The sequence below is a fragment of the Nipponia nippon genome, unplaced genomic scaffold, assembly GCF_047370975.1.
Source record: "Nipponia nippon isolate SJK-2023a ecotype South Korea unplaced genomic scaffold, ASM4737097v1 scaffold_2, whole genome shotgun sequence".
Taxonomy (NCBI): Eukaryota; Metazoa; Chordata; class Aves; order Pelecaniformes; family Threskiornithidae; genus Nipponia; species Nipponia nippon.
Window position 1 is genome coordinate 57,130,362 of NW_028262336.1, and position 20,823 is coordinate 57,151,184.

Below are 20,823 nucleotides of genomic sequence, written 5' to 3' on the forward strand. Positions count from 1 at the left end.
TTAATTGCATTTCACTAAAATTAATGCTGCATCAGTATTATGCCTTAAAACCATATGTCCATCTTTGTTGTATAAGTCATTCTTTCTACATCCTGTAAAACAGCGAGATTTTGATTCAAAGATCCAGACATTTGGAAAAAAAAAAAAAAAAAAAAGGAAAAATTAGAAGAATTGACCTGTTTCTATGGCACAATGCATCTCATTGAGTTCAGGTGATTCTGGCAAAACAGGTGCACTTCTTATTGTTCCATCTTTCAAGTTATCACTAACAATTAGTAAATTCTAGTCTCTCTTTTTCTCCTTTCAAAGGACATAGCCATTTGAGACGCACATTTTTTGTTATTGCTGCTTTTTTTTAGGAAAGGAAAGAAAAGAAAAGAAAAAAAAAAAAAACTGCCTTGCCTCAGATCTGAAATTCCACATTTAAATTCAAACCAGTTCTGCAGCAGCAGCTCCTCAGTGATGGAAGAGATTCATGGCAGTGAAATAATACTGTTGGCAACAAAGAAATGTCATCTTTAATGGAGACCAGCCCCAAGGATTTATTATTTATTATTATTACTATTTGTTTTGTTTAGTTTCATTCTAATATATTTCTGATCTTCAAAACGTGTTTAGTTAGACACATGCACAAGGTAGCAAAACTGACAGCAGCAGATGACGTTATGCTGGAGCGATCACTTTTGCCAGGGTCAAAATCCGAAGTGTCCCCAAATGTTCACAGATTAACATAATTTAGAGAGCGTTTCCTTTCTTTTTTTTTTTCTTTTTGTGTTTTTTGGTTTTTTTGTTTTTTTTTTTTAAACTCTCCTGTCTCTCTCCTCCCACCTACTTTATCCTCCGCGGAGTCTCTGACTCGTGGGTGCGTGTTTGCTGCGTGTGTGCCTCTGCCCGATGCGGGAGCCGGGCGCCCTCGCCCCGCGGCGGGCGGAGAGTCCCCCACCGTGCCACGCAGCACCAACGGCCACCAACGGCCTCCAACGGCCGCCGGGGCCTCCCTCTTCGCCCGGCCGCCGAGTCTCTGGGGGCGAGAGGGCGAGGAAAGCGGCGGAGAGGAGGCCGCCGCCGAGCGCTCGCAGACCTTGGGAAAGGGGAAGGAAATAAAAAACAAAACAAAACAAAACAAAAAAATAAAGCACAAAAACGAGAGAAGGCGGCAGGGCGGCCCGGAGCGCCCGCTGCTCGCCCTGCGGCCGGGGAGGAGGAGGAGGAGGAGCGGGGGCGCAGAGCGGCGGTCCCTGCGGGTCACACACACGCCGGCCGCGGGCACCCGGGGCGGGGTTGCGGGGGCGGGGGGCGGGGGGGGGGGCTCGGCCGAAGCGTGTCAGAGCCCCAGGGCCTCGGCGTGCTTTCGGGCCTTCAGCCGCAGGTCGGCGATGCTGGAGTTCTTGCTGTTGCTCTTGGCGGCGGCGGCCACCACGGCGGCGGCGGAGGCGGACTCCGCCAGGGAGGCGATGGGCAGCCCGAAGGGCGGCGGCGGGAACATCAGGTAGGGCGCGTGGGCCGCCAGGTGCGGGTGCAGGTGCGGGTGCGCGTGGGCCACGCCCTCCAGCTGCAGCTGCGCCTGGACCTGGGCGGCGGCGGCAGAGACACGGCGTCAGCCCCGCGGCCGCGGAACCGGACCCCCCGCACCCCCCGGCCCGGCCCGGCCCCCGCCCTCCCGGCAGCCGAGAGGGCAGCCTGCCGCCGGAGCCCGCCGCGCCCCGTGCCGCGAGTCTCCGCTGCGCGCCCAGCCAGAGGCACACTTAACCCTCCTCGTGCTTAGAAAAAAAATAAATAAAATTAAAAAAAAAAAAAAAATGCGGCCCAACGCACGGGCGCCAACAAGTGCTACATAGCTTTTTTTTTTTTTTTTTTTTTTTTTTTTTCCAGGGATGTTTATTTATACCTTGCTAAAAACTCTTTGGCCACGGGTCCCTTATATACCGGGTCGGTGTTTGCTTTGGAGCTTTCTCGACCTACACAAACACGTTGGGTTGACTGAGAGATTTCAGCTCCGGGTAGGTTCGGGGAGGGGTGGGGGAGAGTTTATTTATGCATTTAATTATTTTGGTCCAAATATGTCTTTTTAAAAATCAATACAATTAATCTGTCAGCTCCACGTGTCTCTGAGACGGAGAAGGTGGTGGAGGATCCCTTTGGGCTGGGAAAAATCGATTCCCCGATTAATTGACCAAAAAAGAGGGGGGGGGGGGGGGGGGGGGGGTTACGAGGGGGGGCTGGAAGCGGGACGGAATTTCATCCCCCTCGTCCCGGCTTCCCCCCGCGGCCTTCCCCCGGGGGGCTGCGCCTCGCTGGGGCCAGGACCCGGGCCCCGCTCCCGGCCGGCCGGCCCGGCGGCAGCGTACCGGGGAGAAGCCTCCCGCCTCCCGGGCGGCTGCCTCCGTCGGAAAAGGCCCGGCCTCGACCGCCCGCCCGAGAAGCAGGGGGAGAACGCCAGGACGAGGGTCCGCCTGGCTTTTTCCCCCCTTGTGGTTCCGCCCGCGGCGTGGGACCCTCCCGCAGCGCTCTCCGGCGCCCGGCGGAGACCGAAGCCCTCGGGGCCGGGCCGCTCCGTCCCCGCGGGGCCCAGGGGGGCCTTGCCCGGGCACCCCCCGGCCCTCCCCGCCCCGGGAAGGCGCTGCACCCCCGGGAGGCCAGGCCGCCTTTGCCACGTCTGCGGGCGGCCCCGGGGCCCTCTGCCAGCCCGCGGCGGGGGGGCCGGAGCACCGGCGGCGCCTCCCGGGGCGGCGGGACCCCCCGCTCGGCCCCCTCCCCGGGCCCGAGGGGCGCTGAGCTGCCGGCAGCCGGGCGGGGGCTCCTTCGCGAAGTTTTACAGCCTGTTTTTAATACGTGCCAACTTCTATATAAATGGCACTTGTAAACGTGTCCGGCTTCCTCCCGTGCAAACGAAAGGGGGTCAGAGCTTGCCGGGGGAAAGGAAAATAAAACCGGAGCTAACTACCTGTTGGAAAGGCATCCTCAGGGCTCCCATATTCACATAGGGGGCCACTCTGCAGGCGTCTAAATGGCTGGCGGTTCCCAGGATCACACCTGCGGGGAGAGACAGGGCCGGGTGAGCGGCGAAGGCGGCCCAGGGCTCCGCGGCCGCCCCCCCCCCCCCGGCCGGCCCGCACCCCGTACCCACCTTTGTGCATCTGGTTTTCCTGCTTTCGGCACTTTGCTCTCCTGTTCTGGAACCAGACCTGTGAAAAGAAAACGCAAACAAAAAAAAACAAACAAACAAAAACAAAAATAGAGGTAGACAGCTAAGAGAGGATTATCTCCGGGGATAGGGATGGAGGGGAGAGGCGAGGGGCTCCGCACAACTTTGCTGAGGTCTCTCCTCGGGAGCAGCCGAGGGGGAGAGCTCAGCCCCGGGCGGAGTGAGCCCCTCTGTGTGCTGCGGGGGGGCTGCTTGGGGGGGCCCTGCTCCTGCTTCGGTGTGGCTTCCCAGCGGGAGCTGACCCTAGGCGACCAGAAGCGCCCTCGCAGCCGGGGAGGCCGGGAGTTGGCCGCTTGGCACCGAGGCCACCCTGTCCCCCGGGCGGGCAGTGGCCGTCCTTGTGCCACCCGTCTGGGGACAGGGGCCGCCCCTACAAACGCTTAAACTAAGCCCACGGGCAGGCCGGGTGGGACCCTCGACCCCTTTCCAGCCGCGCCTCAGACATCCCGGGGACAGCCAGCGTGGGCCAGCTCAGCCCCCGGGGCCCGGCCCCTGAGCCGCCGGACCGACTGCTCTCTCCCGGGCTGGGCTTGGAAACGATGAAGATGCGAATGAAGATCTCAAAGAAGATGCGAGATACTGAACTTGCACAAGAGGGGCTGAATCATTCCCCGTTCCCCAAATGTTAAAAGAAAACAAAACCCGCTTCTGGACAGACAAGAGCAACATCTTTGCAGGCAAGGGTGTAAAGAAGTGCTTATGCCCCTGCCCGAGAAATGCCCGTAATCCAATAATCCTGCCCTAATTCCAGCCGTTCTGACTCAAACGAGCGCAGAACTTGCCGCCGTGCCTCCCCTGCCTCCCTTCCAGGGGCATTTCAGACCCTCACTACTCCCCCCCTTCCGAGGAGCTTGGTTTATCAGCTCTCCCCAAAGGATCGTCAGGGGCACAGACCAAAACGTTTTGTGGACCCTTATCCCGACACCAAAACCTCCCGAATATGGACAAACATTGACTTTCACCGCTGATAAAATCTTGTAGCTAAGCAAACACCTACAACCTTTGATGTTCTTGCACTTGCCAAGAGATCATACGGTTAATTAATACTAACTGCACTTCCTACATCAAATTTTCCCTTCAAGCTTTCTTCAATTGCCTTAATGATGGTCATTTACAACGGAGTAATTAGTGCAAAGAAAGGCTTCCAAAGGCATTAATTACCTCGGGTACCTCAGTGATTTTCTTAAGTAGGAATTGGCCTTCCCTGATTTGGAGCACCATTTTTCCTGCCTAGAGTGGCCGGGGGAGAGCGCTCAGCGGGTAGCTGCGGGTACGGACGGACGGATCGACCGACGGACCGACCGCTGCCGCTCCCCGGCCCCCGCCGGCTGGTGGCTAGCGCTAACCGGGCGTCGCTGCCGCCTCGAAACGCACAGCGCGGCACAAGCCTGCTTTTCCGTACGAGCAGCACGCAAGTATTAACAACGTGCAACGCTTCTCCTGTTAACCGGCCCGTTAGGGATTTACATTTTTTTTTTTTTTTTTTAATATGGCATGCAAAATATCATCGCGCTGTAGCGACAATAATACATTTTTTTACGGTTGTAAATCCTTGCAGGAAATCTCCTTGCGTGCGTTCCCCACGCCCCCCCACCCCCCCACCCCTCCAAAGGAGTATAAATTGTCAGGAGGAATTTAAGCAGCGTTTAAACAACTTCTCTTGCAAATCAGAACATCTTTCAAACAGAAATTATATTTGAATCTGGAAAACGAAGTGCCCTTTCCCTTTAGCTATGAAAAAATAAGGTTATGAGGAATAAAAGTGATGAATTAGCCACTGCGTTAAGCGATAATAAATCAGGCTTGGTGTGATTCACGATCAATTCCAATTAGTCATGAATATGCTAAGTAAAGCACAGTACACTGTTTTAGACAGTTATTTCTTCATTAAGGATCACTCAGTGATTTCTTTCACAAATGCTCTAATCTGATTTCCTTTTGATTTCCATTAGAGACAGTGAATAATGACATTTAATTTAGCCCTGCACCATAAACCCAAAGATATTTGTTGTAATTGAATTACTGCCTGCTCCTCACTATGGTCTCATAACTTTCAATTATAACCCTGACAGCTGGGTGATATGAGTTTCCAGTACAACACTAAAAATAAAAGGTTAATAAGGACTAGCTACCATAGGAGCTTCAATTTATTTACAGCAAATTTCCACACTAAATTGAAACTATATCCTTTAACAGCAAGGGACAAGCGGTTCAGATAGGAATTGGAGAACAACTCTGAAAGTATTAAAAAAAAAAAAAAAAAAAACCTTTCCCTTTTCCCCCTTTCTCCTCCTTTTTTTTCCGCTTCCATTTCTCGATGGATATCAAGCTCTGCTTATTTCCTAATTAATTATCCATTTCTCCTCTTTTCCCTCTTGATATTTCTTTTATTTCTAGCTTTATTTTCATTCAAAACTCTTTTGTGAGATTGTTAGATTTATTATTTTTTTTATCTCTCTCATAATCTCTGCCTGAATCACTATCATTTTTTTCTTTTTTTTTTTTTTTTTTTGGTGCTGTTTTAACATCTCTAAGCACTTGGAGCAGCAATTTTCCTGTAACTATGAACATCCTGTTAAGGTGCTGCTCAGTAATAAAGTACTTGAAAGAAAGAGTGCAGAATTCAATTACAAGTAATTTATTTTTATAGAAACAGTACATCAAGGCCTTGGAAAGATATTACAGAGCCCAAGTAAGAAGATCTGGGAAGATGACATAAGAGTTGATGTCCCCTTCAGCAAAAGTTTAATCTTTTCATTAATTTATATGGTGTGGTTAGATCAATCTTCCAGGAGAAAGTAGGCCAGCAGCACTCTGAACCCCTGCAATATCCCCTGCGAGCCGCCCTTCCTAAGGCATGCGCCCGGCACCATCCCTCGCCCAGCTCCGTTTGTAGTGAGAGAGGCAGGAGCCGAGGGGAGAAGAGAGCCTTTAAAAAAAACAAAACAAGAAAGAAAACAACCTGGCTACCCTATTTATTTCGGGAAATGCCTCCAGGAGGCCGTTGTTTAAAGCGGGAGAGCGGCTCACCCGGGCGCGGGCTGGCTGAGCCTGCCCGCCTGCCGCCCTGTCTAAGGAGGGGGACGAGGCCACCCCTCTGCCCGCTCCAGCTCGGGGCTGGATTCCTTGTCCTCCCGCTCTGCCCTGGGATGGGGACAGGCACCGGGCCCTCCGCCTCCGCCCGCACCCGCACCTACGCCTGCCCCGCGCAGAGACGTATAGACGTAGACACGTATGCACACGCATCTCCTGTCTCCCAGGGCGTGAAGGCGTTTTGCTGGGGCGGGGGGGTGTTGGCTTGGTGACTTTTTCTTCTTGGGTTTTGGTTTGGTTGGGGTCTGTTAGGCCAAGCACAGAGTTATAACCTAAGGAGGGATTTCCTCCAGGTTTCTCCTGCTCTAGGCCTGCTCAGGGAGCCACAGGTTGATCTTATTAATTATTTCTAGGGTTTTCTTTTTTAACACGACATTTGTTTTGGGGATGCATTCCCTAGTTGGCTTGGGGGGCGGGGGGATGTATTTTTCCCCTGCATCAAACGGAAAATCGAATTTTAAAACAATCGATGTGGAGCCACCCAAACAGACGGCTCTGATGGCCCCAGAACTACAGCAGCCCGGGCCTGTTTTCAAGGTTTTCGAAGGCTAGTTGGTATTTAGCTGTATCTGAAGCGGGATGGGAGGGACGGGGGGAGACTCGGCCAGATGGGGTGCCATGCATTCATACGCTTGCTGCGCGAATCAGAGCGGGCACCTTTCCCCCGGCTCTGCCTAATCCCATCCCTCAGCACCCAAACCGTCTAGCCTTATTCACGGCGATTGTTTTCTGGGCTTTTTTTTTTTTTTTTTTTTTTTTTATAACGGACCCATGAAAGAAGGAGGGTGGGGGAAGAAAGTGAGGATTAAAGGAGAGTTAATGGCACGTTTGCAAGGAAAAATACAATAATTAAAAACCCAGCGAATTGCTCAGTTATTAGAGACTTGTCACCGCTATCACCACCCCACCCCCCAAAATAATAATAATAAAAAAAAAAAATTAAACTGCCTTCCTAGGAAACGCAAGGCACGAGCAGATATTCCCAGAGCAGAATTACTGTTTGGCAGGACAGGTAGAGCGGAGTTGCACACAGCTTCCCCATCACACGTGTCGTCTCTGCCTTCACCTCCCCGCTTGGGATGAAGCGGGGCACTGTGCTAGGATCCGCTGGCAGTTAGGAAGTGAGGTGAGGACGTTTCCAGGAACAGAGCCTTTCTCTTACCTGAACCCTAGCTTCAGACAGTCCCAGCCTCTGGCTTAGTTCCTCCCTCATGAAGGCATCCGGATAGTGAGTCTCATCAAAAAGTCTTTCCAGCTCATTCAGCTGCTCTAGTGTGAAATTGGTTCTGCTTCTCCTTTGTTTGAGCTTGGTCTGTCCATCTTCATCTTCTGACTTCACATCTTCCCGCTTCTCTTTGCACTCGTAGATCCCTGCCGGGAGGGGGAAGGGGAAAACGACACTGAGCCTCCCCTCGCACCTCTCCGAAGTTTCTCTCCGCAGCACACGGGGGTCACCCCCCTCCCCTCTCTTCGTCCCCAAACTCAGCGCAACCCTGCGGGGGAAACCGGCGGGCGGGAGGGGGGTCCCCGGGCCGGACCCGGCGGGCCGGAGGGGCGAGCGGGGCTGAGGGCCGGGCCGGGGGGCACCGGGTCGGGCTGAGCCCCGCTGCCAGCTCCGGGCCGAGGGAGGGAGGGAGGGAGCCGCGCTGCCTTGCCTGGCTGATGGCCCATCAGAAAAATTATATATATCAATACAATTTTATTTTCTTTCCAGGGTGAGGAGGAAGCCGTGCCGCCGGTTGGCACGGGCAGTTCGGGGAAGGGGGTGGTAGGGAAACCGCCGGCCCCCCGGTACCTCCAGGCCGTGGGAAGAGGCGGGGGAAGGGGGTTTCTCCGTCGCCGTTTTCTCCCGAAGTAAAGCGGGTTATGCAAGAAGCTCCCCACCGCTGTCATGGTGAAAATATTTGCCTCGTAAAAGAAACTTTCCATGGGCCTGAGACTGAGACCGTCCGTCCCTCTCCTCCTTATCACCCCTCCTTCCCCCAAAATACCTGCCGGCAGGTCGACACTGCCGGGCCGGCGGGCCTGCACGGACTCAGGGACCGTGGGTGCCCCCCAGCACCTCCAGAACAGCAGGCACGCCCCCCACAGCCCTCACGGAGCCGGACAGGGCTGGGGGCGAGCCTGCGGCCGGAGGCAGCCGCTGTGCACCCTTGTCCCAGGCAGAGGGGAGCAGGGCTGGGGGTCTCCCGCTGTCTAGCGGGAGAAACCGGTTGCCCTTTTTTGTTTTGGGGGGGATTTCGTGTTTTGGCTTTATAGCTTGCTTTCCTCCTTCCCACCCCCCCGCTCCCCCTGTCCTAATGCCAGGCGGCCTAAAGCACCTAAAGCTTTTAAATCCGGCTAACGAAAAGAGAGGAGGTGCGGGAGCAGAGAGCACCTCTGGAGGCTGAACCGGCTCCCCGGAATGCCCTGCCGGCCCGGGGCGCCCGCCGGGGTGCGCATCCAGCGCGGAGCCCCGGGACGAGCCGGCCCCGGCCGCCTCCTTTGTCCTGCTTCACCTCCGGGGCGGTGTGGGGCTGGGGAGGAAGCCACAGCTGCAGACGATCCAGAATTAAATCCGTTTTCCCTCATCAAATACACACGTATTTTATATATATATATATATGTATGCACACACACAAATGTGCGCGTGCACATATATATTGCCCTATACACTTAGGGGCATCCCAAAATGCAAATGACGAACTGCAAATCGTAAGTTAATTGAACGTAATAAAACGTCCTGAGCTGCCTCTGCGCTTAAGCGAGGCGGGGACCCAAGCCGAAGTGCTCGTTTTCACTTCCGAAATGAAAACTGTCCCTGGCCGTAATCGCTCCTCCGGGCTCCCCGGCTCCGGCTCCGGGCTGGATATCGGCTCCATAAAACTTTGGGAAGGGTCTGGCCTCCGCAGAGGGGTGTTGGCTGGTTGGTTTTAATGGCATTTTGTTCGCATTTCTCCTGTAAGGGGAACGCCTGTGAAAAGACGAGGGTGCTAACCCAGCAAATGCCTAGGGAAAATTAGGCGCGTTCAAAAGCTCTGTCTCCTTTCGGAGATCCGAGGCTACAGCATGTCCATGATCGGTATAAAATATTAACTAACGTATCGGTGGGACTGAAATCACACGCCGGAATCAGTTGAAATTAGACTGAAACCTGGCATGAATTTAAACTGTCACAAGCATCTCAGCTCTTTCCAACTCCTCCCTTCCATCCCCACCCCCAGCCCCTCTCCATAGATTAGATTAGCTAAACATACAAGCCGGAATTTCGATACACAGGGAAAAGGGGGAGTAGCAGAGAGATTATTTTTTCGTTCGTTCACATTATCATTTTTTAATTTTTTTTTTCCTGAAGCATGCCCTGCTTTCATTTTTTAAAACCACCTCCTGCGCGAATGCTTCCTCTAAACTGAACCCTTTCGCTTTGCAATCTCTCGACCAGAGAAGGAAAATCAGCAGTGCTGAGTGGTACTGGCTTGTGCAGAAATACGGGTACCCGAATACGTGATTATACCCCGTCCTTCTGTTTGGGGAGGGGGTGGAAGAGAGGAGGATATTAAATAAGCGTTTGGGCTGTAAATTAAATTGCCTTTCGCCCAATGTTATATTAAACAAGATCAAACAGTAGGAAACAGCTGAAAGACTGGTTGTTGTTCCCCAACCTATTAACCGTTTTTTATTGCCCCAAGCTAGCCGGTAGCTCCCCAGGCAGGTCCACCTGTCCAACTTGCCTAGAGACACTTTCTCAACTTTCTAATCCCCCCGCCCTTTTTATTCTCTCCTTCCCCTGCCAGCCTGTGCCTGACTTTTAGCCGGCTCGGTTTAAAAATCATTTTAAATTTGAATTTCTTTCCGCTAAGCGAAGGAACAGGCGTTTTACCCCTCGGCCGGCGGTCCCCGCACCCCGGCGGGACGCGGTGCTGCCCGGGCCCCGGTGAGAAGGGCGGGCAGGGGACCGAGGGACCAGGCGGCAGGGCCGGCCGGTGCCTCTCTCCGCAGGGATGCTCCGTCTCACCCGGGCCCGGGCAGCTCCCCCCCAGCCAGGCTCCTCTCCTCCTTCTCCTCCTCCTCCTCCTCGCCGGCCGCAGCCTCTGGATAGGACAGGCTGACCGACACAAGGCAAAATGTCCAGGGAGAGCCCTCTCCACATCCCGCTCTCTCCCAGGAGAAGCAGCAGCATCCTGAGGGCCCGGAAGCAGGAAGAACAGGTCTTCGGAGGCATTAAAACTCCCCGGACCAGGTTTTCTCGTACAAAAATACACAGACAGACAAAAATGTCTGACGTCCTGCGCTGCCCCCTTCCCCCGGGCGAGCGAGCGCCTAACGCACCGGATCGATTTCGGATGTGAACGGGGGCTGGCGGGGGTGAGGGAGGGGGGGGAAGGACCGAAGTTGCCACTTATTTTTCAGGGCTCCGCTCAGGTTATGCACGCAGGCATGTCTGTTTCTCAGCGCCTGTTCCCGCCGCTGCGGGAGGGAGGCGGCCGGAGGAGGGAGGCAGGCTGCGGGAGGCGAGCCCGCTCGCCCCGCCGGGGCCGGGGGGGCCGGGGCCGGGGTGGCCGGGGCCGGGGCGGCCGGCTCGCCCCCGCTGCGGAGCGCCGGGGCCAGGCCGGGAGGGGGCCGGGGCCGCCGGCGAGGGGCGCGGGGCGGAGGGCGGCCAGCCCCGCTCTTACCTTCCGCCGTCCTGCCCGTGCTGAACTCCTTCAGTTTGTCCTTGTCGCTCTCTACGTGGTCTTTGAAAAGATGCACCGGGCAATGGTTGCTGCTCTCGGTCATGTCCTGCAGGTTAGAGTCAGAGTTTCCAAGCTCCCTAGAGCGAGCCAACCCACTCTCCAAAACTTCCCTGTACGTGATCGTCTCCTTCTTGTTGCTGCTGCCACTGCCGCCGCTGCTCTCTTTGCTTTTCTGGTCAAAAGATTTGGATACAAAAGCCGTAAGTTCTTCCATGGCTGCCCGGTGATCTTATCCACAGAGATCCACTTGTTTTCAGTCGGAGATGTGGCCGTCCTCCGCACGCTGTTTTTGCACGTAGAAGATGGGCTGTATAGGGTTAGATCACTCCTGCTGTTATTTATGCCTTTCAATTTGAGATCACACTATTTATACATGGCTACCTCAGCCCAACCCCCAGCTCTCCCTGTCTCCAGCAATTACTGACTGCTCCATAGTCGCAGGCGGACTCCTAGCAGCTATCTCCCCCACCTCAGTCCAGCAATTGGCTTTCTTTTCATTTCATCACTCTTTGGCATCTTTGCACCTTGATTTAGGGAGGCAAAGAGGCAAAAGCGAAAAAGAGGGGGAGAGAGAGAGAGAGAGGAATAAAGCGGGGGGGGGGGGGAGAGGAAAAGATGAAAATAGGTATCTGCATTCTGTAAATGGGTTGCAGAAATGAAAGTCGAGGAAGACTTAATTGATTGTAAGGACATCCTGTGCGTGGCAACACCGTGAGTAAAAACGGACCCACAGCTAATCAAATAACTGTGCTCCTGCAATTAAATGTATCGCTGTCAAGAGGAAAAGAAACTGAGTGTTCAATAAAAAAGGTAATGAATAAAAAGCCGGAGATGTGCATTTGTTGTAATCATTGGGAATTCTACCTGATTTGCTATTTAGCTAATTTCGCTTAATTAAATGGTCAAAATAGTCAGCGAACCAAAAATGCGGCTTTGAAAGCGTTGCCGGTTGTGGCGGGCGGGTGGGTGCGCGGAGGGGACGTGTGCTGCACTTAAACAAGTTGCGAGGTGTCTCGGAGATCCGTGTCGGTGCGTTCGGAGGATTTGGGGGGGGGCTGCTCGGCTGGGGGGGGTATCTGTAGGTGGGGGGGCTCTCCAGGTGCGTGTAAACATTGCAGGGGCTGTTTTCTTGTTTACTGTTATTATGCCGTCTGAAGATACTGTTGCGGAAAATTAAAATCTAAAATGTTTCTTTGGATGTAGAGCTACCCTGCTGCGTGCAGTGGAGGGGTAATTTGTTAACACGAGAGTTTGCACACGACAAATAGAGCATTAAATCGTCTTTTCTTTCTTTTTTTTTTTTTTTTTTTTTTTTAACGAAACTTATCCTGCCGGATTTAAGATAGGACTGGCAATAATTTCCCCACCTTGTTCTTGGTAGGCTGCTGTTATTTTTGTTGTACTCCCGGAATAATTATTATTCTGTGCGCTTGAATAGCTGCCTGAGGTTCAGCTCCAGATAACAGCGCCGGCATTTCTAGCCCCTCTCCGCACCCTTCGATCCGCAAGCGGAGCCGACTTGCCAGCTATTTATTTCTATCTCCTCTCCTCGGGCTTTAAGGCGAAGGGTTATTTGGTGTTTGGAGGAATTTTGTCTTCTGGTCGTTTGGCTTTTTACGTCCTTCTCATTCCCTCGCCTCGAGTTTGAGATAATCAGAGCCCATCATCACGCCACCCTCCGCTCTGAATCGCAACCGAAGGAGGCTCCTTGCCGGCGCAAGGGGCCATTGTTTCTGTACCGGGGGAGCGTGGGACTGCTCTGAAAATTAGCAGAACATTAAAACACTAAAAATACGTCTAATTAATCCAAAGGTGCCCCCAGCACCAGAGTTAACACCTCCACAGGAGGAGGGGAAAAAATAATAATCGAGGAAGCAATTAATAAGGGGCTTTAAAAAAAAAAATCAATCTCCCCCTGTGCGAATTTAAAGTTATTATCTAGGGGACAAGGATTGATCATTTGATCTCGGCACTGCGGCTATCCCTGACATTTATTATATTGTGGTGTCTCGGTGGCATCCTTCCTCCAGAGTTCATTTCACAAGTGAGGGAGCCGAGGAAGCCTTGCGACTTAACAAACAGGTCTTGTCATCGCAAACGCCAATCAAATCCGAGGCTCTAATGTATATCACACGGCACCACATAAATAATAAAGGCGAAGGACAGACGTGGAAGGAGCGTATGGTAGGGAAAGACCCCGGCACGGCGCGCTGCTGCCGGTGCCTCTCCCCCGCACTCCGCGCGTGTACGGGCTCGCGGCGCGTGAGGCGAGGCACACGCACACGCGGGACGCGGGCACCCGCTCCCGCGGGGAGAGGGAAAACTTTCCCCAGCCCTCGGCTCGCCCGGCGCCGGTCCCCCCCCGCGCCGCGCCGCGCCGCGCCCGGCCTCCCTCTGCCGCCCTCGCAGCAAACGGCAAAGGAGGAGAAACATTGCCGAGCCCCGCTTCCCCGGCCCCGCCGGGGCACCGTGCGCTTCGGCTTCCCCGAGCGGCCGGAGTTCGCACCCCCTCCTCCGCATCCCCCCCTTTTCCTCCCCCTCGCCCCCGTCCCGCTCTCCTCCCCGGCACCCCGCCCTGCGCCCAGCCCCACGCCTGCCGCCCACGCGGGAGTGGGGCCGCGCTTCTCCCGGAGACCCCCCCGGGCCCCTGCTGCCACCGCCGGGCCCCGAGGACAGGGGCAAACCCAAGCCCCCTACAACAGAGAGGAAAAAAAGCCCTGTTGCCTCCCGCCCCCCGCCCCCCCCCCCCCCCCCCCCCGCCTCATCCCCATCCTGCCCTCCTTCCCCGCTTCCCGGCAGCGCGCGGGGGTGCCCGCTGGGAAAGCCGGTGGCCCCCCGGGTCCCGCAGCCCGCGGGGCGCAGCTCGGCCCGGGGCAGCCACCGGGTGCGCAAATGCCGCGGCAACCCGCGTCCCACCGCCGATCGCCGCCCCCGACGGCAGCGGGGAGGCCGCCGGGGGGGAGCTCTGCAAGACGGGGGCGAACTTGCCTCAGACTCGCTCCGAAAGCGAAACAAAGCACCGGAAAGGGGAAAAAAAAGGGGGAAATAATAAAAAAAAAAAGTGGTGCAAGTCGCAGCCTCCCCGGGGATCCGGCCGCCACCCCACGCCGCGGACCCCCGCGGGGGCAGGCGGCGGAGGGCGCGGGGGTGCGGGCAGCTCCGCGGGCGCGCACGGCCTCACGGCACCCTCCGCGAAGCGCGGAGCTTTGGGAGGGGTGGCGGGCCCGGCCCGGCCCGGCCCGGCCCAACGGGGCGGTGGGGAGCGGGGGGAGGCGGGGAGCGTCTCCCGCCCTCCGCCCCCGCAGCCCGCGGCCGTGCGGGCACCTAGGGCAAGGTGGTGCGGGTGTGGGCAAAGGTGGGGGGCACTTTTGACCCCGCTACAAACTTTGGCAGCGGGTTCAGAGGGGAATTACACTTATTGCTGCTCCTGACAACGGGCTGGGGAGGAGGGATGGAGGGATGGAGGGAGGGAGGGAGGGAGGGAGAGATGGAGGGAGGGAGGGAAGGAGCTGCCGTCCAAACCCCGTCCCCTTGCAGGCACAGAGCTCCTGGGACCCTGTCGCAAAACTAAGAAGTCACCAGCGTCCCTCAGACCTGCCCCCGGACCCCGGTTCAGCTCGGCACGCCGGGTACCCCTTTGCCGCGGCAGCCCTCTCTCCCTGACGCCCCCCACTCCCCCCGGTCCCTTGCAGGACCGGGCATCAGCAGCGTGCTGAGGGCTCCCCTGGCAGCACGGCCTCCCGGGTCACCCGCGGGGCACTGTGCCCCCAAATCCTCCTCCTCCACCCTCCCCACCGCCCCGGGGCACCGGACGGGACCCCTCCGCCCTGCTGGGCGTCCTAACTGGGCAAAAAAAGGGGGGGGGGGGCGCTCATTCCACACACACCCCCCCTCCCTTCTTTCCCCTCCCCTCACTTGCCCCGCCGCGGCCCTACGGGACTGAGTCCCCTCCGGAGACCCGAGCCCGCCCGGGGGCCGCCGCCTCCCGGTGCCCGGCCCCGGGTGCTCAAACCCGGCCGGGGGCGAGCGGGGCAGGAGGGCGGGGGGCCGTCTGGGAGCAGGGAGCCTCGCCCTGCCCGGGAGCGGCCCCCGACCGGAGCCGCGGAAGCGCATTTGTTCAGCGTGGTGTCGGTACGCGTGGTCTCTTTCACTCGGCTTCCGAAGGGAGCTCTTGACCACCGGGGTTTTTCTCAGAGTTAAACGAGAGGAATAATTATGAATGAGTTTAAGCGTTGCATCAGCTTTAAGCATTTCCAAGGCAAAGTATTGGATTTCATATTTATAAGAGGAATTTACATTTGTACATTGACTCATGGTATGACGTAGGGCCAAACCGATTTCCTCCCTCCCCCCCCCCCCCCAGCTTATTTTGGTCGAAATGGGGCAAATAAGCAAACAGAAAAATCATCGTTTTAATCCACGCTTTAATAAGCTCTGACCCGAAGAGCAAGATTTTGTTGAGTAGATAACCGAGTCCTCTCTCTCCATCTCCCTCCCTCCCTCCCTCTCTCTCTCTCGTGATTAATTCAGAGACTGTAATCATGGACATTGTACATCAAACCTTTCTGCTCACGCTACAGACTCCTGCAGATTTTTATTGGTTTACATGAAAGCGAGTAAACATATTTCAGAGGATGCCCTTTCAATCTGGCTCCATTTCCACAGCACATAATTCCAAGGACAATTTGTTTTAATAATAAGAATGGATGCAGTGTTAATGGTTTTCAATTTGTGTTTAAAAAAAACCATTAAATATTTATAAGTATCGATCGAGGGTTTCAGGATTTTACAGACGTCTTAACACATTTCATAGATGGGATTTTTTTTAATTTAGAAACCTGCGTCGTATTCTCTTTTATGCTGTTTATTGATTTAAGCAACATCCGTGTCTCAAATGAGAGACTAATAGATTTTCATTAAAATAGGCTCTCTTAATCCTGATTGTGAATGGATATGATTGATCCATCCAGCACACTACACATCTACAATATTAATAAAGGACATTATCATGGCAGGACTTGCTTTTCCGCCATCGGGGCACTTTTTTTTTCCCCTCCTTCCAACCTTAAAGATTTATTTGGGGGCCGTAAAATGGCCCACAGGAGGGAAACGCATTGGGAAGAATACATTTTTATATTAGATTTTTTTTTTTTTGGTAGCTTCAGTGGAAAGATTTTATTTTTTTAAAATCTACAAGCCGCCGGGGCAACATATGGTGAAAATTAAACTGTTTCCCCGCAAATCTAATCTTAAAACATTTATGTTGAGTTTTATTTTTAGAAAAACATTTTTAAAGGAGAGGAAAACAATCTTGGATGAAAAGTCAAATAAAGAACCTTTGAAAGGCTGTAGTTTAAAGTAACAATAGCCTGCTTCCCCGGCTGAGGCTGCTGGACGGGCTTCGTACCTGAGGAACATGTTGCGGAGCGGTCGGGACAGGAGCGCCGCAGTAATTAATGGAGTGTGACAGAAATGCTAAGGGCTTAATTGTCTTTATTCCGACTTCTAGCGACGTAACCAAAGGGGTACATTAATTCAATACAAAACCACACAAATGCTCTCCTCTCTCCTGCACGGGGGCACATGCAAACCCACACGCTGAGACACACACACAGCCTCTCTTCTCTATCGCAATTATTTTTTTAAAAAAGCTGCGTCTTGCCAGCGACATTAATTACTCTTACAGTCATTACAGGGAGCCAAGGCGCGTTCAAATCCTCATCTACTTTTACTTCTGTAAAATTAAACATTCACGTGGTGAATTACAACAAGCGATTGCTTTTGTGTGTAATTAATTACGATTTAGTGGGCGAGCAGAACGGGCGAGTAGCCCCCTTGGTTTCAGTCGCCCTGGATAACTCGAGCAGCAATGGAAGAGTCTATCAGAAAAACCGCAGAAAAAGAGGGGAAAAAAGAAAGTTCCGAGCTGTGAAGTTTGTAGTGATTTTAGCCACACAAAATAGACACAGAGAGAATTGTTTGCCTCCTTCAGTAACGTGCGAGGGACGCTGCAATTTTGAACTCTGTAATAATGATTAATAAGTCGAAAGGGCATATTTTTCTTTTATGGTATGCAGCGCTCAAGGGAATATTCCGCGTATGTCTTTAAAACGAAGTAGGAATATTTACACACATGCACAGAGTTAGCAACAGCACCAAAGAAAGAAAAAACTCCAAGAATATTTCAGTGAACTATTACATTTTTTCAATTATTTCCCAACGAGTATTTCAATGAACTGTTACATTTTCCCAATTCACAGGGAAGATTTATGGGATTATTAAGATTTCTAGTGGAAATATTATACAGTGGAAGTTTATCGTCTCTCAGGGATTGTACACCATTTGATATCAATTTCCAGATGTTATGATCTTTTTCAGAAAATAATTGAGTATATTAACTTCTTTCCTACAGAAGACTATTTAGGGTTACATTTATTTATTTATTTATCCTGTCAAGGGCGCAACGATCTCTTCTCCCCCCCCCCCCCCCCCCCGCCCCCATCCTTTTCCCTTACCGGAACGAAATTGTTGAAACATTAGAGTAAACTTAAATCAGATAATGGTTTAATACTCAAGGGAAGGAATAGTTCATTTGCGAGTTTATTACAAGCAGAAGCCCGTGGATTTACCTATATTTTTGTATAAGAAAGAGGCACGGCTTGCCTATGTGGCTGCCCAGGGCTGTGGGCAGAGGGGAGGCGCGGAGGCTGCCGGCGGGGGCGGGCGGCGTGCGGGGCTGCTGCGGGCGGCGTGCGGGGCGGCCTGCGGGCGGCGTGCGGGGCGGCCTGCGGGCACCCCGGCTGACCCCCGCTCCGCCGCCGCGGCGTCAGCCCCGCCGTGACCGCGCCGGTAAAGCGAGTTGGAAACAACACGCGTGTTTTTCGAAGGTCTTTCCGCGGTGGTGCTGGCCTCGTCCGGCGGTAGGTCCTTAAGTCCCCGCAGACCTGGGGAGTACGCACACGCGTGGACGCTCATGCACTCACACACACACACACACACACACACACATCCGTGCACACAGGCATGCGTGCACAGACACGGGGACACACAGACACACAGACGGACAGAAGCCCTGCGACCCCCCGCTCCGCGATCTGGCAGGGCTGAGCGGCAGCGGTGGGATGCCCCCCGCCCCCGCCTCCGCCGGCCCCGCTGCCCCCGCGTCCGACGGGGCGGGATGCTGCCCTGCCCGGGGCCGCCCGTCGTGGCAGCGTCTTAACGGCAGATTTGCAGCCGTGCCCCGGAGAGGCGCAGGGCGGACTCCCCACCACCCGTCCCCGGTCCCCACTCGTGTAGGCTGCGGGTGGGCGAGGTGCGCCGGCCCGTCCCTGCTGCTGAGCTCTGCTCCGACCCCCCGGGGGGCAAATCGGACTCCCCCCACCCGCAGGGCCGGGAGGCGGCTGCCGCAGTGGCCTCTCCCCCGAGGAAGGGTCGGGCCGCGTCCCCCCCGCTCCCCGCTGACCTGGCCCCGGCCCCGGCTGCCGCCCCCCGCAGCCGCGGCCCTCGACGGGCACAGACCCCCCCCCCCCCCCCCCGCCCCGCCGCCCCCGCCCGGCCGCCGTCGGAAGGGATGGGGCCGGCTGGAGCGAGATTTCACCCCAGAAAGGCATTAAGGGCTGCGGCGGGTTTCAGTGCCTCTGCACGGCGAGGCGGGGAGCGAGGGGGCTAACATTTCACAGGTTACCTCGCCTCGCGTTTATCAGGGTAGTTAAAGGGAAAAAAAGAGGTGGGGGAGAAGGAGAGAGAAAGAAAATCAACTTTAAGAGACTCCGGGTTTAAATAACAGCCTTTGATTTTTTGACAGTAAAATGGAAAACACTTAACAGGAGTCAAGTTTTGATGTCTGAGGCTGGCAGCGCCCCCTAAAATTATATTGTCTTGCCTGCTGCTTCAAATTGGACCCAGGACCTTATAACGTCTCTCCAGGTCTTTATCTGCAGCCTTTCTGATTGCAAAACCATAATTGTATCGTTTTACACTGGTCAACTAAGCAAGTGCCAGTGGAATAAAATCCACAAAGTGCACACACATCCCAGCTCTCCGGCTAAAGCAGTCTGTTCTTTGCAAGTTGTAAAGGCCTGCAAATTAAATACCAATTACTGGAAGCAATAAAATGTTTTTTATTGCACGAAATCTACTTAAAACAGAAAAGAATAGTCGTTTCATTTTCGGGAGGGGGAGCGGGGGGCAGCTCACGAAGACATATATTGGCAGAGAAAGATTATATACAGCGCCTGCACGGGGCCACAATGGAGACATTCTACCGCCGGCGGCAGGCAGGGCTTCCCCCCGTCTTGTACAGAGGGGGGTTTGCAGAGGTGCTTATGATAGGGATTATTGTAGGTGAGACTCGGGGAGGTGGGAAGCCCGGGAACAGTAGCTCTAGGTAGAAGCGAGTGAGTGGTGCAACGAAGTTATACGACAGCAGCACGGTGTGCTTTTAAGCCCCTTGCCAAATGAGGCTCTAAGGGGTCGGTGGTGAGAATAACATGGAGGGAGGGGGTCTGCAAGGTGGTACAAGAAGCAGCTTGCCTTCTCCTCCTTCCCCTGCCCTCTCTTCCTTCCCCTCTTTGGGGAAGAAGGGGTTAAGGGCTTTCTACCTTCTGAGCATCAGCCTGAAAAGGCTCCTAATTCCCTACTGTATGCTGGGTGTACCCCCTTGTGGGGTAGCCCCCTGGGAGACAGCCTGGGGGACGCAGCCAGCAGTGTTCCCTGGGCTACCAGCCCCACAGCAAGGCTGCCTTCCCCCCCCCAAACATCCTCAACTTTCTACGAAGCGAAACGACATCAGCGAAGCCGCCGGCGGGAGGGATGTTTACCCAGATGAGACACCCTCAGCTTTGCCTGAGCCGGGCTGCCCTTCACCGCAACACAGCCCCGTGTCTAGCACAAAAACAGAAGAGTGGAAGTAGTCAGAAAGCCATGCTGTGGCAGAGGAAAACCAGTGGGATAAGTGATACAACAAACTTCAGTTCATACACTCAGCCCTTGAATTGCTCGTTGAAACCTCTCTCAGATACATGCATCCCACTCCTAATTTCCCTGGTGTTACATTACTCCTGGAACATCCCGTCTTTGTGGTTTTCCCTTATATTGTGCCTGTGCTTCACCCTTGACTTCACTTAATGCTGGGAACTGCCTGTGGACAGGACAGGACACAGCCCTGGGGAGCACCTACCACGCATGGCAGGTCACGACACTTCTGCTGACGGGGGCTTGCGTTGTGCCCCTGTAAATAGGATTTGAAAGAGCGAGGTTTATTTTTTCGAATGACAGACGTAATTTGAGGATTGCAAGCTTGTTTCTTAACATGTCCCCATTCTAAGTGAACTAAATTCTCCGACTCACCAGAGCGTATTATACAGAGCCAGGCTGAGGCAACAAAGAGATCTTCCAAGCTAATTACCCGCAAGCGCACAGGCTTTCTGTAGATGAATTGGATTTAGAAATGCTTGAAGACTAGACTTGACTAGACTTAGAAACACAGGGAAAACTGAAACTCTGCCATGTGTTTTATTGCCATTTCAAAGGTTCCCCGCGCTTGCCATGTGAAATCTCCGACTTTTGAAATGACCGATTTAAGCTGCCCTGCTGCTGCTTGCCCTGCGAGGAGAGCAACAGTGCAGGTACGGGCTCAGGGCTGCAGGTTACGCACAGCCTTTGCTTGGCCTAGGGGAGCCGTCACCCCCAGAGCCTGTGGGACGCAGAGGGTCCTGGGGCGGTGCTGGCCTCCAAAAAGCCCCCAGAGGCGACGGTCCTGGGACACCTGGGAAGTCGCAGGGCCACCCTTCAGCACCAGCGGGGCTGCTGCAC

The 20,823-nt window shown here is 54.5% G+C and overlaps 1 protein-coding gene across 2 annotated transcripts; it reads right to left on the bottom strand.

The window, feature by feature from the left end:
* Positions 1 to 1,324: 1,324 nt before the first annotated feature.
* On the bottom strand, positions 1,325 to 11,224 carry SHOX (SHOX homeobox). 2 transcript variants are annotated; one of them, XM_087758247.1, is made up of 5 exons: positions 10,951 to 11,224; positions 7,461 to 7,669; positions 3,128 to 3,185; positions 2,945 to 3,033; positions 1,325 to 1,570 (listed from the first exon to the last, which is right to left on the bottom strand). In XM_087758247.1, exons 1-5 carry the CDS (start codon positions 11,222 to 11,224, stop codon positions 1,325 to 1,327), a joined length of 876 nt encoding a protein of 291 aa, XP_087614373.1. The 2 variants fall into 2 exon arrangements, with proteins under 2 accessions (XP_087614373.1, XP_087614372.1); XM_087758246.1 differs by having other exon boundaries at positions 1,325 to 1,596; positions 2,935 to 3,033.
* Positions 11,225 to 20,823: the final 9,599 nt, after the last annotated feature.